Below are 14,792 nucleotides of genomic sequence, written 5' to 3' on the forward strand. Positions count from 1 at the left end.
TTCCACAAGGTGAGACAAGGGAAAGGTATAGAATAATAAGAAAGATGGGTCGTGAGCTGTCAACGTCATGTCTATATTATTTTCCGCTTTTTTTCTTCTATCTATCTTCCACCCTTGCTGAAAAAATATTGCCATCAAATGTTGCCATGACTACTAGCAGTCAGCTATGAGGGCTGTCAGAGACTGGTGTTGAATACTGGACACACACACACACACGCACCCACAAACACGCGCACCCATACACACACACACACACACACATGCACGCACGCACGCACGCACGCACACACATTGAACAGTAATTGTCGAGGAACACAATGTCAGAGACGGACAGTTTTGTAGAAAACCTGTCCTGGCCCAACCAGGCTCATTCAATCTGGCCCCCTAATCCTCCTCCTGTAAAATTGGCTGACTCATTAATTCCCTCACTCTCCACCTCAAGCGGGTGTGTGGTGAGCGTTGTGGCGCAGATTGGCTGCCGTGCATCAGCCAAGTGGGTGCTACACACTGGTGGTGGTGAGTGCGGTCCCCCCCTTCACCGTAAAGCGTCTGAGTGTCTAGAAAAGCGCTATATAAATTCAATCCATTATTATTATTAGTAGCAGGTTTGAACCGTCTATTTTATTCTGCCATGCTTCAAAGACAGAGCAACAAGTAACGCCCCTTTCAGGCCATTGCCATGGATACACCAGGACAGCAGTGTTTAGGTTGTGGTGAAGGCAGTGGTTTTATCCCTTTTATTCCTGTATTGTACCTGTAGGCATCGTTGAGCAGCAAAGACGCTTAACCTCCCCTGGTCCTTAAGGACCTATTCCATGTTACTTAAGATAAAAGCATCTAAATGCATATCCATATACTGTTATGCAAATAAGCGACGGAGAGCTAGTTATCGTCGTTCATCACTTATTGATGTCAATGATATGATTTCACAAGACAGTTGAGGAAGAGTACACCACTCACATGGACCTTTCATTCTACGATGGGGATTCATCCGCTGTCTCCCACAGATCCATAACCACTCCTCTCATCTCCTCCTGATTTATGTCGTTTCATTGGCCGTGTCATAAATGTATCCCGCCTTTTGTGCGGTGGATGGCATGGCACCTTTTCTTTTATGGGTCCCTGTGGGGCCTGGGGCCCTTCACCAGCGCCATCCGCTCCAGAAGCTCATTGTCCCACCGTCCTACACTGGGATTGCATGTCAGGGTGAGATGGAGGTCGGAGTTACCCAGAGAGGGAATTACCTCGTTATGTTTTCTGCATGGGAAAGACTCGAGTAGTTACTAGGACTCGAAATAAATGTGTTCCCCAGGAGGCAAGAATTTTTATATTTGAAAATGATTTAGCATTTATGTTAATTTTGTGTTCATGTAGAGCTTTAAGTGCCTTGAAAAGAGCTCTATAAATGCAACTAATGGTTTAAAGTACAACACTGTTGGGTGGTGAATGTGTGTTGGTGGAGGGGGTGTGTCGGACGATTGAGCTCATGAAGGTCCATGATGGTTATGGGTGTCCATGGTAACTGTGTGTCTTTAACCGGCGTCCCAGATCAGTTGCTCATTGATGATTGAGCTTTGTAGTGCCGTTCTATTTTTAATTCCCTTCTCCCTGTCCCACTTTTTTTCATTTCCACAGCATTCTTTGCCGGCTTTGAATGTTAATTTCTTAAAGTCGCAATGTGTAACATTTGGTCTAATTAAAGGACATGGACATATCTATTCAATGCTGATTGATAGCATTGATTTCAATAATGTAATCAATAGAATCGCATCCTATAACCCTGAAATATGCTACAAATAAAAAAAGCTGGCTAGGCCAGTAACCCGTAACCCCTCGTACTCACACAATGCAGTCCCCCGTGCTACGCCAGTTGATCACACAGTGGCACAGCCAGTGAGAATGGAGAGAACACTGTTATTGTGTTATTCTTATTACTTCATGTATCCCGCCTAACCTGGTGAGACTTAATCTTACACATCGCGACTTTAAAGGCGGGGGTCGGCCAGTTTGGTTTGACAGCAATCACATTAATATGTGATGAAGTGTGCGATTAAACTGAAGATTTACATAAATTAATTTCCATACAGCGCACATACGATAAGGGAGATTTACATTTCATTTGTCATAAAAAAAATGTATCGGCTTCTCGTACATCAAAAAGCAAACAACAAAAATGCTTCAAGCTCACGGGAAATGAAGTCTTCTGTCTGTGAAGCTCATCTCCCCCCTCGCCCCCCCCCCCCCCCCCACACACACACACATCCTGTTAACGACGTTAGCCGACTGAGAGAGGTCATTACCTCCACACCCAGTCCCGACCAGTTAGTGTTAGTGCCCTGTCAGCCAATTAGATTTACCTCTACTTAGCCGTGTAACCTTGTACATTATTTATTTCATTTATTTTCTTTCTGCAAAATCCTAAGTGCATATTTAATCTACGGGAAATACCGTGTTTCAGTTTTGTCAGTGGAGATGGTTGAGTCTGCCCTGTCCCGTTTTTCACTACTCATTCTTAAAGAAATATTAAGATTCTTGATCTTGATTAATATTAGGTTATTCCTAACAGGTAGCAGATGTATCTTCTGGGGGTGGTTTTAGTGATTCGGAGGCCCCAGGCAAAGATCAATGGGAGGCCATTCTCCATATTGCCTAACGCAATCATAGCTAGTGTACAAAATCTGGAGGGAGCTCTTCTGCTCTTCACATTTAACTTAGCCACAGAACCAACGGACGGACCCAAAGGAGAATACCAACTGAAGAACCTCGGTTAGAAACATGGCAAGAAAATGATTGTCAGTAATTCACATTAAATTTCTTTAAGACAAAAATATAGATGTTTTTTTGGTAAAGTGTGTGTGTGTGTGTGTGTGTGTGTGTGTGTGTGTGTGTGTGTGTGTGTGTGTGTGTGTGTGTGTGTGTGTGTGTGTGTGCGTGCGTGCGTGCGTGCGTGCGTGTGTGTGTGTGTGTGTGAGATGTGTGTGTGTGACGTTTTGGTTCATGCGCTTTCCAGCTTTGTTGCCTGATTGGTCATCTGTGTCAGGCTTACTTTGCCAGCCCAGTACAGATCTGAAGAGAAGGGGAAGATAAAAGACGTGCTTATACATTAAGAATGTTCCCTCTGCTTGCAACAATCAAACCTGCACACACATTGCTCTTGGCTGTCGCCTTATCTCATCTACTATAACTATTTAACCCAATAGTGTTCAGCAACATTCGTCTTGAGGTATAAAATGGAGGAGGACTGGGGATTCAAAGACAAGGGTGACGTTCTATGTTGATTCTGTGATTCTATGTTGGAACAATCTGGAGGGGAGATGGAGACTGACAAAGAGAGTGGAAGGTCAATATCTTAAGGAGGAGAGGGATCTAATGAAATGTATCTCAAGGAATCATTTGAAACATTTGATTTGATTTATAAACAATCTTGTTTTCTATGAAGGAAAGGTTAGTGGACAACTGCATACCTATGTGTACCTGTGTGTAGTAGTCTGATGTGACGTACAGTGTCTCTGGTCATCATGGCATTTGGAATGTCCCCATCTAGTCCACTATATTCTCCCACCCCCACGATGCCTGTTATACCATTGTCACGATTGTATAACAGTACAACTGGTGTTCAGATATACATTTTCACCTTCCCTGCATTAGCATTTGCTGATGGCGATATCAGTTTTTGTGTGTACGCTGCGCAAACAACAGGTTGAGGCAGCAGTAAGGTTGCTGCTTCACTAGAGAATTGTTACTGGAAGAGTCAAAAAGACCATAAACACACGTTGCCCGTGTCTAGGGAGTACTGAGGGCATTTTAAAGTGATCGGTCAGCCCCTTGATCAGGGTTGTTGCTAAACAGATTGACTCAAATCACCCCATTTATGCCTGCTGCATGGATACAATTGATACATATACGTATTGAATTGCTTGATAATGTCCTGTCCCTGACATATCATTTACTTTAACATTTAGGGCATTTAGCAGATGCTTTTATACAAAGCAACATAGTGACAAGTACATTTGTCACTATGTTCATTGAACCAAGTGCAAAAAAAGTACTATGAATATATCCAATGTAGATTAAGTGTGTACAATAAGTGCGTACATTAAGTGCCAGGACGTACAACATACAATGGTGGCTGGAAGGGGCTGGGTAACTATGCAGAGTCGAGGTGAACCCTGAACAGGTGAGTTTTGAGTCTTTTGCGGACGCTGGTGAGCGACTCTGCGATCCTGACATCGGCAGGGATCTCGTTCCACCACTGAGGTCCCAATCTAAATAAAACCACAGCCCAACAAAAGATATAGTTAAAACTGAAAGGGGAGACGATACTGGGGCACAGCAGATTAACCCTGGACAGTAAACAGGTTCTAGCCACACCGATGCTCTGGGGTGATACAAAGATTATCATCATTCTACCCACTCCATCCAGGAGGGAGAAATGAGTGGTGAAGCTTTTCAAATGAACAATGGTGATGGACAGAGGCCGACGATAACAATGGCATGTCACCCTTCTTTAATTATGAATGATATTTTCTCCTGGGACAGTGGATAGGTATTATCTGGTGTGGGGGGGGGGGGGGGGGGGGGGGTAGTGAAAACGGACTGCCAGCCCAGGTGTAAGAGTGAAGGTCCTTCTCTATCTCGCTCTGCCAGCCTCTGTCTCTCTCCCGGACAGACTGCCCTTGGCTCAGGTGGCAGCCATCGCTTATTGGGCTTCATTACAAACACTTGACACTGACCTTCACACACACATACACACACACACGCACACACGCACACACACATGCACGGATGGATGCACACACAAAGAGATACAGAGGCACAGAAATATTAATAAAGACATGTACGTTTGTGCGTGGCTGTGTGTGTGTGTGTGTGTGTGTGTGTGTGTGTGTGTGTGTGTGTGTGTGTGTGTGTGTGTGTGTACGTGTACGCGTATATTTATGTGTTTATAGATTAATGTCTGTGTATTTATGGGTGTATTTATAAATTCACACGTATAAATATTTTTATATATATGTTTATGTGTATGTATATGTGTGTGTCACTCTCTGAAGACAGATGCACACACACTTTCCCTTTCCACATCTAGCTGAAAGGGGTGTCTAGGGGTGTCTGTGGTGCTGGTGTACAGTACACACACACCCGACCAAGTAAGAGGATACTGCAGGTATTATGTCTGCTGTGGGGACACCTGAACCACAACACCAACCGCACAACTGATTGAGATGACCCGGGACTATGGCTTATCATAGAGTCCCCTGTGGAGGCAGACGCACGCACGCATGTTCATGTTCTGTGTGTGTGTGTGTGTGTGTGTGTGTGTGTGTGTGTGTGTGTGTGTGTGTGTGTGTGTGTGTGTGTGTGTGTGTGTGTGTGCGTGCGTGCGTGCGTCTGTGTCTGTGTCTGTGTCTGTGTGTGTGTGTGTCTCTGTGTGTGTGTGTGTGTTTGTGTGTGTGTGTGTTTGTGTGCGTTTGTGTGTCTCTGTGTGTTTGTGTGTGTGTGTGTGTGTGTGTGTGTGTGTGTGTGTGTGTGTGTGTGTGTGTGTATACTTTAGCCTGGAGTTGAAGCATTGTATTGCTATCGGTGGCTGCTGCTCGTTTGTTAAATGTGTTTATGCCCGTCCCCCTGAAGCTGTGTGTGACGTGTCCCCCCCTCCAGGGAGCAGACCACTGCTACTACCACGGGCGTCTGCGAGGGGAGCACCGGTCCTGGGCTGCTCTGTCCACCTGCCACGGCCTCCGGTCAGTTCAACAAGACTTCAACACTGTTCTTATACGGTGATATCGGAAAAATAATGGTGTATTCATACTTACCCACTCATTTAGCAGACGCTTTTATCGCTTTTAAGTACATTTGTCGCAAGAAGGAGAAACAATATATCTCTTGTCGGTACAGTAAGGATGTTCATAGAACCAAATGCCAAGCACTTACAATCGCTAGGTTAACCCATTCCCCGTATACAACAATGCTAGCTAGCTTAAGATGCTACACAACTAAGTACTATTTTTAAGTGCCAGGACATAGAACATGCAATAAGTGTGTAGGAGGGGCGGGAGGGGCTGTTTATACAGAGTCCAGGTGAACTCATCAATAGCCCATACAGCCTATGCACAGCTGTGAGATTTTGATCTCACAGCATTGAGGTCTGTTCCCCTTGCCTCAGAACAAGATGGATCTTCACGCTCATGGTTTGATTGCTCTTGCATATGCCTTCGCATCCCTCCTGTTCTGACCAATATCCAATCACAGCGGGTTATCCAATGGGGTGGGTTTTTAATATGGCTGGACTTGGGGCGCTATGGGGGTGTTTTCATAAACAGATCATAATCATTTTATTACATCTAAGTACACAAGAGTACCATTATTTGGCTTGGTTAGAAGCCACATAGCAGCAACAATACAAGATAAAGTAATAAAGATCAGTAAAAATAAAAAGATGTAAAAAGATGTTAGTAAAAATAAGTAGCAGACCCGGATGGCTGACGCTGATGGGCAACACGTTTCATTACTCGATTGATTGTAGATTTATCCGATTGCCTCATTTTGGTCTATATTGCTGAATAGAATTAGACGTCCGGTAACTCCTATGCAACGCAAACTATAGTTCACTACTACAGCCAGTAGGCGGAATCGTAATAAATTCCAAGCCATTGAGACAGATCGGCATGGACATATTTTGCTACTGCGCTCGCAAAACTCCCATGCATTATAGCTAGTAGCACCGTGTTATGAGCAATATTTCATGTGAGCAGTTCTCCTTTGCGAATGGCTCGGTTTGCTGTCCTGCTTATTTGATCATGTTCAAAATGTCAAAATGACCTATTAGGTGGATTGGTCAAATTCCCATGGTATTATAATCGTTTACAACGTTTAACCGGCCCAAAGGTGATCGATAAAGTTTACTAAAAGATGTCCCTCTCCCTCTCATTTCGAATTTAAAATGATGTGTGAATGACATTATTTGCCCAAGCATATTAAAACATGATTTATGTTAATTAATACAGTAAATACTGGTAAGTTCAAATTAAATGATGATAGTAGCATTTTGTATCGGAGTAGAACCATATAACCATAATTGTACTACTCTTATTCTGTACAAATATATTTCTCTTACTTTATCATTCAAAAAGTTCTGCGCTTTACTTGCGCCTGACACCCTTAAGTCCAATGCGGGAAGAATAACCAATGTTATCGTGATGACGCTAAATAATCCACAGTCTCACCAATCTACAGTACATGATCTCATATGATCTCATGCATGAACCCGCTGTCTTCCTCCAGGGGGATGTTCTCTGACGGGACGTCCTTCTACGGGGTGGAGCCGCTGGACCCTGGCAGCCAGCAGGTAAGCTGAGGCCGGGTGTCTGCGGATGTCTCAGAGGAGGCGCCCGCTTTGTCCGAGAGGTCGAAGGGTCGCAGGAGGCCACGGCCCGTTGTATACCTCGCTGTCGCACCTTTTCGCTTCCCCACTTCCCACGTTTATTATATTCCCTAGTTTCGTACCTAAATGTATTCAGGATGTCCGATTTATTTTTTACGTTCTTCTTAGAGGAACCCAACCCTGTTACCCATCTTACGCTATATCGTGTTCTGTTCTGCTCTATTTGGGAAGTTATTAAGGAGCCTCTCTCTCTCTCTCTCTCTCTCTCTCTCTCTCTCTCTCTCTCTCTCTCTCTCTCTCTCTCTCTCTCTCTCTCTCTCTCTCTCTCTCTCACTACACTCTTTCACACTCTCTACTCTCTCATCTCTCTTTCATTTCCCCCACCGCCACCCTGGCAATGAAGCTGTTACTTTATCTGTATGGAAACTGTTGAGCTGACATTCAATTCCCCAGATAACAAAAATCGTCCGGCCCGGACTGACTGTAGACAAGATATGTTTTCCTCTGAGAGCCAATTCGTGTGAGATCCAGGGAGGGAGACAGAGGGATATGCAGACAGAGCAAGAAGGGGCTAAGCTAAGGAGTGACTGGTTAAGAAAGCTCTGCACTAATGGAGTCCACTCAGAAGGTACTCTATCTGAGCCCCAGCCCTCTGCTGATGGACCTATGGCCCTTTTCCAATCGGTCCAGTGGAGCATCGGCTTGTTGACTTTTTGTTCCCATTACCAGGTTAAACCCAACTCCTGAGATGGAGCATCTCTCGAGTCGGGCCAAAGCGCAAGACCCGCAGCCAAGTGGGATGCGCTTACCTCACATTTTGAGAGACAAAAACTGGTTCTCGAAGCAGTTGTTGTCTGTCGGATTGTAAGAATATGGGCCTAACACTAAAGACAATAACTGTGGGTTATTGTGTCTGAGATGCATTCTCATGCGGAGAGCAGCCAGAGGTTTCAACACTTTGAATAGTTAGATTCAAGCGCTCGGCAGGGATTTTAGTTTGATGATGTTTGCTTGCAATAGGAAATAGCTAAAACAGGTCAGATTAGTCTTGTTCTACAGACTGGACATTGAAAGATATTTCACACTGTTATATCGCTAATATTGACAATCATCAATTTTTGTTTGCCATATCAAGGACTTCATGTGACACTCATATGTGAGAAACATTGTCCAAAGTGTAATCTGATATACATCGGCACTCGATAAGATATTGAGATGAGGAAGCAAAAATGAATATTCAACATCAAATTGAATTCATCAGCGGGGATATAAGTGTGTGTGAAAGAATAAATCCGCCGTTGTAAAAAATGAGTGTGTTGTTGTTTCATAAACTCAAGACAAGCGCGTCATCACTTAAAGACACAAGTGGGTAGCCCCGTTGTAATGGAGATGCAAACTCCCAGCATATCAATCCCTGTTCCCATTCACTCGAGACCACATGCAGGGAAACCTCCGTCACTTTGCAGGGAAAGACTGTGAAAGGGGCTTAGGTGTGTTTACTGATGCGTAAAATGTCTTTACAGGTATACAGGGAGCATGCAGTGTACCGCATGGCTGACGTGAACTTGCTCCAGCCCTCCACCACAGGTAGGACCTCCCGTAGCTCCCAGGGTGTCACCGCCACCCCTGTCCTCCTCTAGGACCTCCATCCCACTGCAAACGTTCCCGTTCCATCATCGGCTACACCCTCCTTCTCCTCCTCCTCCTTTTAATGTTTCCATCGCCATCGTCACTCTCTCTCTCTGTCTTGCTCCTCTTTCTCTCTGTCTCCCTTCCTCTCTCCCTCTCTCTTTCTTGCTCTGTCTCGCTCTCTGTTTCCCTCCCTCCCTCTCACCCTATCTCTTGTGTTCCCCGATACAGGTCTTTCTTTAACTTAGGTGTAACTTTGTTTCCCTCCTCCCTCTCAATGACTTTATTCGCCTCTTTCTCTTCCTGTTGTTCTTTCTGTTTCTCTAAATACTTTTTATGGTGTGTCACCTTCACCTCATCCCTTACTCTCAATGACCTGTCTCTCTCTCTTCCCCCCTCTGCCTCTCTTTTGTTCTCAGTGTCCTTCCCTCTTTATTTCGGTCTCTTTTTCTGGCCGTCGCTGGGCTAATCTTGGGCTCGCTATCACTATCTTCATCTCTCTCACCCTGTCCTCTTTCTCTGCGTCTGTTCTCTCTCTCTCTCTCTCTCTCTCTCTCTCTCTCTCTCTCTCTCTCTCTCTCTCTCTCTCTCTCTCATTGCACCACACCCTGTCCTTCATCAGGTCATTTCCCTCAACATCCCTGCCAGCAATTCCCGGCTTAATTCCTCTACCATGTCCCCACCTCCTCCTTCCTCTACCCCCTCTCCTGTGTCCTTCTCTCCTCACCTTTTCCTCTCCCCTCCCTCCATTTAATTCTAATTAATGACACTACTTCTCTTCTGTCCACTTCCTGCTCTCCTTCTCAGTGATCAGGGTGTATTTTGAGGAAACAATTCGATCACATATGGGATAACACACACACACACACACACACACACGCACACGCACACAACCGCATGTTTTTCCCTTGCTTAGCTATCTGGCTGTCTCACTCTCTCTATCTCCCCCTACTTTGTTTGTGTTTGACAGACAACCGCAGTGAGACAGACGCCGAAATAAAGGACATTGGCAAAATTCCCATCGCCATGGAAACCCTCAGACGCTCCAAAAGACAGGTCACACCCAAGAACTGTCAACCACCATCCGATAAAAACACAAATGTATAGAGCTACCCTGAGACTGATTTAAATATAAAGAACCATATTTCAATTCCACCCGTTACAGAAACACATATATAGAACCACATAACATTAGTCAATTACAATATTTCTGAATCCCTTTGTTATTGTAAATGTTTTTTAGTGTTTGAATTATTTCAGTGTTTCCTAAATGCTCCATACACAAGCAAAAAAGAAACCCATGAAAAAGTCTGGTGTAGAGTGGTGACGCCCAACCAGCAGTATAAAGTCATGGAGATCGCTTGGTTCTGCAGACAAATTGTGTTTGTCAAAAAGTGTATGTGAAACTTTTTCACATTCACAGCAATGTGATTTGGCCCTTCACTACTGGCCAAGTCTCTCTCAAGGACAGTCTCTCTGTGTGTGTGTGTGGGGGGGGGGATACTGTCTCACCTGCTGAGAACAATGTGTTTTTGTGTGCCTTTTCTTTCCCTGAGTGAAGGTTACGAGGACGCAAGCTTCGACAACTTTTATCAGTCTGGTTTTCTGTCGCCCCCTGCAGGTGAAACCAGGGCAGCGCACCGTCACGACAGAAACCAAGTACATCGAGCTCATGGTGGTGAATGACCACGACCTGGTACAAACTACACTCATGTTGGCTCTGTCTCTATGTTTTGTAGTAAATTCTTTTGTTTTTCAATGTAGGAAAGTAACACTATTCTTCATCCTCTCATCCCCTTCTTGTCTGCTTCTATCCATTCTCCTTTTTCCTTTTATCTTAATTTTCTTCTCTCTCTCCTCCTCTCCTCTCCTTACCCCTCTCTGGTCCTCTCTGGTCCTCTCCCCTCCTCTCCCGGCACCGCTCTCCTCCTCCCTTCCCTTCCTCTCCTCCTCTCCTCCTCCCTTCCTCTCCTCCTCCCTTCCTCTCCTCCTCTCCTCCTCTCCTCCTCTCCTCCTCTCCTCCTCCCTTCCTCTCCTCCTCTCCTCCTCTCCTCCTCTCCTCCTCCCTTCCTCTCCTCCTCCCTTCCTCTCCTCCTCTCCTCCTCTCCTCCTCTCCTCCTCTCCTCCTCTCCTCCTCCCTTCCTCTCCTCCTCCCTTCCTCTCCTCCTCTCCTCCTCCCTTCCTCTCCTCCTCTCCTCCTCTCCTCCTTTCTGCTCCTCTCCTCTCCTCCTCTCCTCCTCCCTTCCTCTCCTCCTCCCTTCCTCTCCTCCTCACTTCCTCTCCTCCTCTCCTCCTATCCTCCTCTCCTCCTCCCTTCCTCCCTTCCTCTCCTCCTCTCCTCCTCTCCTCCCCTTCTCTCCTCCTCCTCTCCTCAGTTTGTCCAGCTGCGTCGCTCCTTCTCCCAGACCAAGAACTTTGCCAAGGCTGTGGTCAACATGGCTGATGCAGTAAGCGACTCACAAAGACCCCTTAGCAACGTTACTCCTCACACATTCTCCTGAGTCATCTCCCCCACCTCCTCCTCTCCTCCATCACCGCAGGGACAATGTCACTTTGTAACCACACACTAATGTGGGAGACTGCTGCCAAAGCCCAGGGTCATACCACATGCTTCTCTCTGATTGGCTCGTAGTCCCCGGTGATATCAGTTGTCGTCAGTTGGACGTGATTAGGGAGTATGTGTTTTGTTGATTTGGATTGATTTGTGATAAACATAATTAGTACTTGGAGCACATTATTGTAAGGTATTCAAGATGTTTATGTGGGCTCTATGTGCTCTCATGGCTGGGATAGTGAGGATAGACAGAAAAGGTTGAAAGAGTGGCGGAATGAAATCGTCTGTAAATAAAATAAACAAACCCTAGTCACAAAAGTGTCTGGAAGTGTGTTTCGAAGTTAACTATTTGTATTGTTATCTTCATTATTAATATGTCGCTGATAAATGCCAAACTGATTTCCGCCAGCCTCAACAACATCATCTCTCTCTCTCTGTCAGATCTTCAAGGAACAGCTCAACACACGTATCGTGCTGGTCGCCATGGAGACGTGGTCGTTGCACAACATGGTCTCCGTGGGCGACGACCCCTTGGTGACCCTGCGCGACTTCATGAAGTACAGGAAGGAGAGGATCCGGGAGCACAGTGACGCCGTGCACCTCTTCTCGTGAGTCGTCGTAACGCCTTTTCACAATAAAAGTCCAGAAAACGGTTGGTGTCTATTTCGGTCAGTTGGTATTAATAGATTGGCAAGTTAGCCTCGATCTTCCCCGGCGACAGTAGCTCAGGAGATAGAGCTAGTTGACTGGTAACCGGACTGTTGCCGGTTCGATTCCCCGGATCCCCGTAGTGTCGAGGTGTCCCTGAGCGAGAAACCTCCCCCTCAATTCTCCTGACGTGCTGGCTGTCGCCCTGCGAGGTTGACTCCGCCGTCGGTGTGTGTGTGTGTGCATAAGTGCTTGTAACTCGCTTGGGATAAGAGCGGCAGCGAAGTCCTCTAAATGTGATCCTCCTCTTGGTAGAGAGCCAATGTTTTTTGCCTGTGTGTGTCTCTCTCTCTCTCTCCAGGGGCAGGACGTTCCTCAACAGTAAGAGCGGGACGGCCTACGTCGGCGGGATGTGCTCCGTCACTCGGGGGGGCGGAGTCAATGAGGTCAGAATCACCGCCGTTCACCAGAATGGGTTATTTCATATTGAGGCTTCATATCGATTAGTAACAAGTAGTTAATTGGAGAAAGGATGGGTATGGGTAGGATTCCTGTTTAGATTTGTATTGTGTACTGACTATTGGAGAATTTAGAAAGACTCTTGTAGCCGAATCGTGTTACATTGTGCAAGGAGCAGTTGGGTGGAGGGATGCCTGAAGTTCGGACTATAGGGATTGAACCATGAACCATATGATCAGAAGAAACAGGGAAAGATAGAGAAAAGAAAATCCCAAAAATGTGGCATGATGTAAATTCATTCCATCCGTGTCCATAAATGTGCCGTGTCTGTAAACATCGATAGCACCACCTATCGAATATCGATGTTTATCGATGAGTATGTAATTATGTATGTGTGCATGTGGCTATCGCTATGTGTCAGTACGGTATCATTGTGTCTACGTCTCTATTTCCACGTGTCTCTGCGCTGCAGTACGCCAACGTGGGTCCGATGGCCATCACTCTGTGTCAGACCCTGGGTCAGAACATCGGCATGATGTGGAACAAGCAGAGGGCCTCCGCAGGTAACCCCTCACATCCTTCGCCTCTCTCCAGCCAGTAACGTATCAAGCCTGCTTGTCTAATTGCAACGTTTCCCTCTAGTGGTGAAATGGTGACAGTGCAGGGCCCTTTTCTAGAACGTAATCCACAGAAAATTTAAGTACAATTAATGGAATGAAAGACGCTGTCTAGTGTTTCATTATTTGAAGGTGTATGATGTTTTTTTATGACTTTACCAGGAGACTGCCGGTGTCCAGACCCGTGGCTAGGCTGCATCATGGAGGACACTGGGTGAGAGAACGGCTCTCTTTGTGCACAACTGCAATACAAAGTTCAGAGTTGTGTTTCTCCCCCACAGGGTGAGAAACACAACTCTGAACTTGCTGTGCACAAAGAGACCCTGATCAATAATGTGTAATTGATGGAAGACACACTACTGAGGAATAAGCCTTACCTTCTCCCCGCAGTTAAACAAAAACATTATGTTCTTTTACTGTTCTTTCCTCTGCATTGTGGCTGCATTATGGCTGCTAAAGTTGCAGTAGGTAGTGGAGGTGTAAAGAGCGAGAGAATGAAAAAAAGGCCGAAGGGAGCTAGGATGAGGAAATAACAATAACTAAAAACACAAAATCTGATTATACATTACTATTATCACCGTTGATTATAACGCTGTGTGCGTGAAGGCTATTGACAGGAGTTATGGATTATTTCTGGAAGACATTCCCTGATTTGTCAGAAATCTAAATTGTCTCACACAGAGACCAACCAGAACAGCTCTTCTCACAGAGCATTTCACTAATCACTGGCAGATGGCTATTGATGGCCATTTCTAACAAATTTTGCATAATAAAAAAGCTCTTACATACTTATTTAATTTAGGTTCATGATTTGATTGTGACCATAAACAGAGTCTGTAACGATCTACTTTCACTTCATTCAACTTGTTTCTTGTAAATTTGTCATCATGTCAGGCATAATTGCTTTTCATTGTGACATTAATTTACAATCTTCTTCCATCGGGTTGATTACCAGACGCTGTTATCCTAAGCAAAGATGTGAAGATTCATACACTCAATGTGGATGATCAATATTAGCGTGCAGAGAGTAGCAATAGGAATCAGAAAGAGATAACTAGTTGTTTTAAAAATGTATTGGTGGTCGTAAATAGGCATAGAAGGCAGAGATTTAAATAATTGACGCTTAATTGTTAAATTTATGTTTTTTGTTTTTTTTTGTTTTTCCAAAAGTTCTTTGTTCATCTAACTGCCGAGCTGGAATAAAGGTTTCTCCTAATTCCTTGTGTTCTGACATCCACTGTCAGTTCAACTCATAAAGTTTCTTCGTTCAATCTGTCTCCCCAGGTACTACCTGCCGAGAAAGTTCTCCCGCTGCAGTATAGACGAGTACCTGCGGTTCCTCCAGGAGGGAGGGGGAAGCTGCCTCTTCAACAAGCCCAGCAAGGTGAGCTTTGCAAGGAGAGTAGCTGTGGCGGTGTGGACCCAATGGGAGTGGATTGAACTTTGATGGGAAGCTCATGTACAAACCCCACTTTTCCTTGCCCTTGCATGCATCAGGTGTTAACGT

General features: G+C 45.3%; 1 protein-coding gene across 2 annotated transcripts in view; it reads left to right on the plus strand.

The window, feature by feature from the left end:
- Positions 1 to 14,792, plus strand: part of LOC115531497 (disintegrin and metalloproteinase domain-containing protein 11) — a 32,559-nt gene that overhangs the window by 3,573 nt on the left and 14,194 nt on the right. For both annotated transcript variants that reach the window (XM_030340809.1, XM_030340808.1), the window contains exons 5-15: positions 5,656 to 5,738; positions 7,279 to 7,342; positions 8,902 to 8,965; positions 9,978 to 10,063; positions 10,629 to 10,703; positions 11,383 to 11,454; positions 12,003 to 12,169; positions 12,571 to 12,655; positions 13,141 to 13,231; positions 13,448 to 13,499; positions 14,570 to 14,669. In XM_030340809.1, coding sequence (XP_030196669.1) covers positions 5,656 to 5,738; positions 7,279 to 7,342; positions 8,902 to 8,965; positions 9,978 to 10,063; positions 10,629 to 10,703; positions 11,383 to 11,454; positions 12,003 to 12,169; positions 12,571 to 12,655; positions 13,141 to 13,231; positions 13,448 to 13,499; positions 14,570 to 14,669 — 939 coding nt within the window. The remainder of the gene's footprint in view (positions 1 to 5,655; positions 5,739 to 7,278; positions 7,343 to 8,901; positions 8,966 to 9,977; positions 10,064 to 10,628; positions 10,704 to 11,382; positions 11,455 to 12,002; positions 12,170 to 12,570; positions 12,656 to 13,140; positions 13,232 to 13,447; positions 13,500 to 14,569; positions 14,670 to 14,792) is intronic.

This window comes from Gadus morhua, chromosome 18, assembly GCF_902167405.1.
Source record: "Gadus morhua chromosome 18, gadMor3.0, whole genome shotgun sequence".
Lineage (NCBI taxonomy): Eukaryota > Metazoa > Chordata > Actinopteri > Gadiformes > Gadidae > Gadus > Gadus morhua.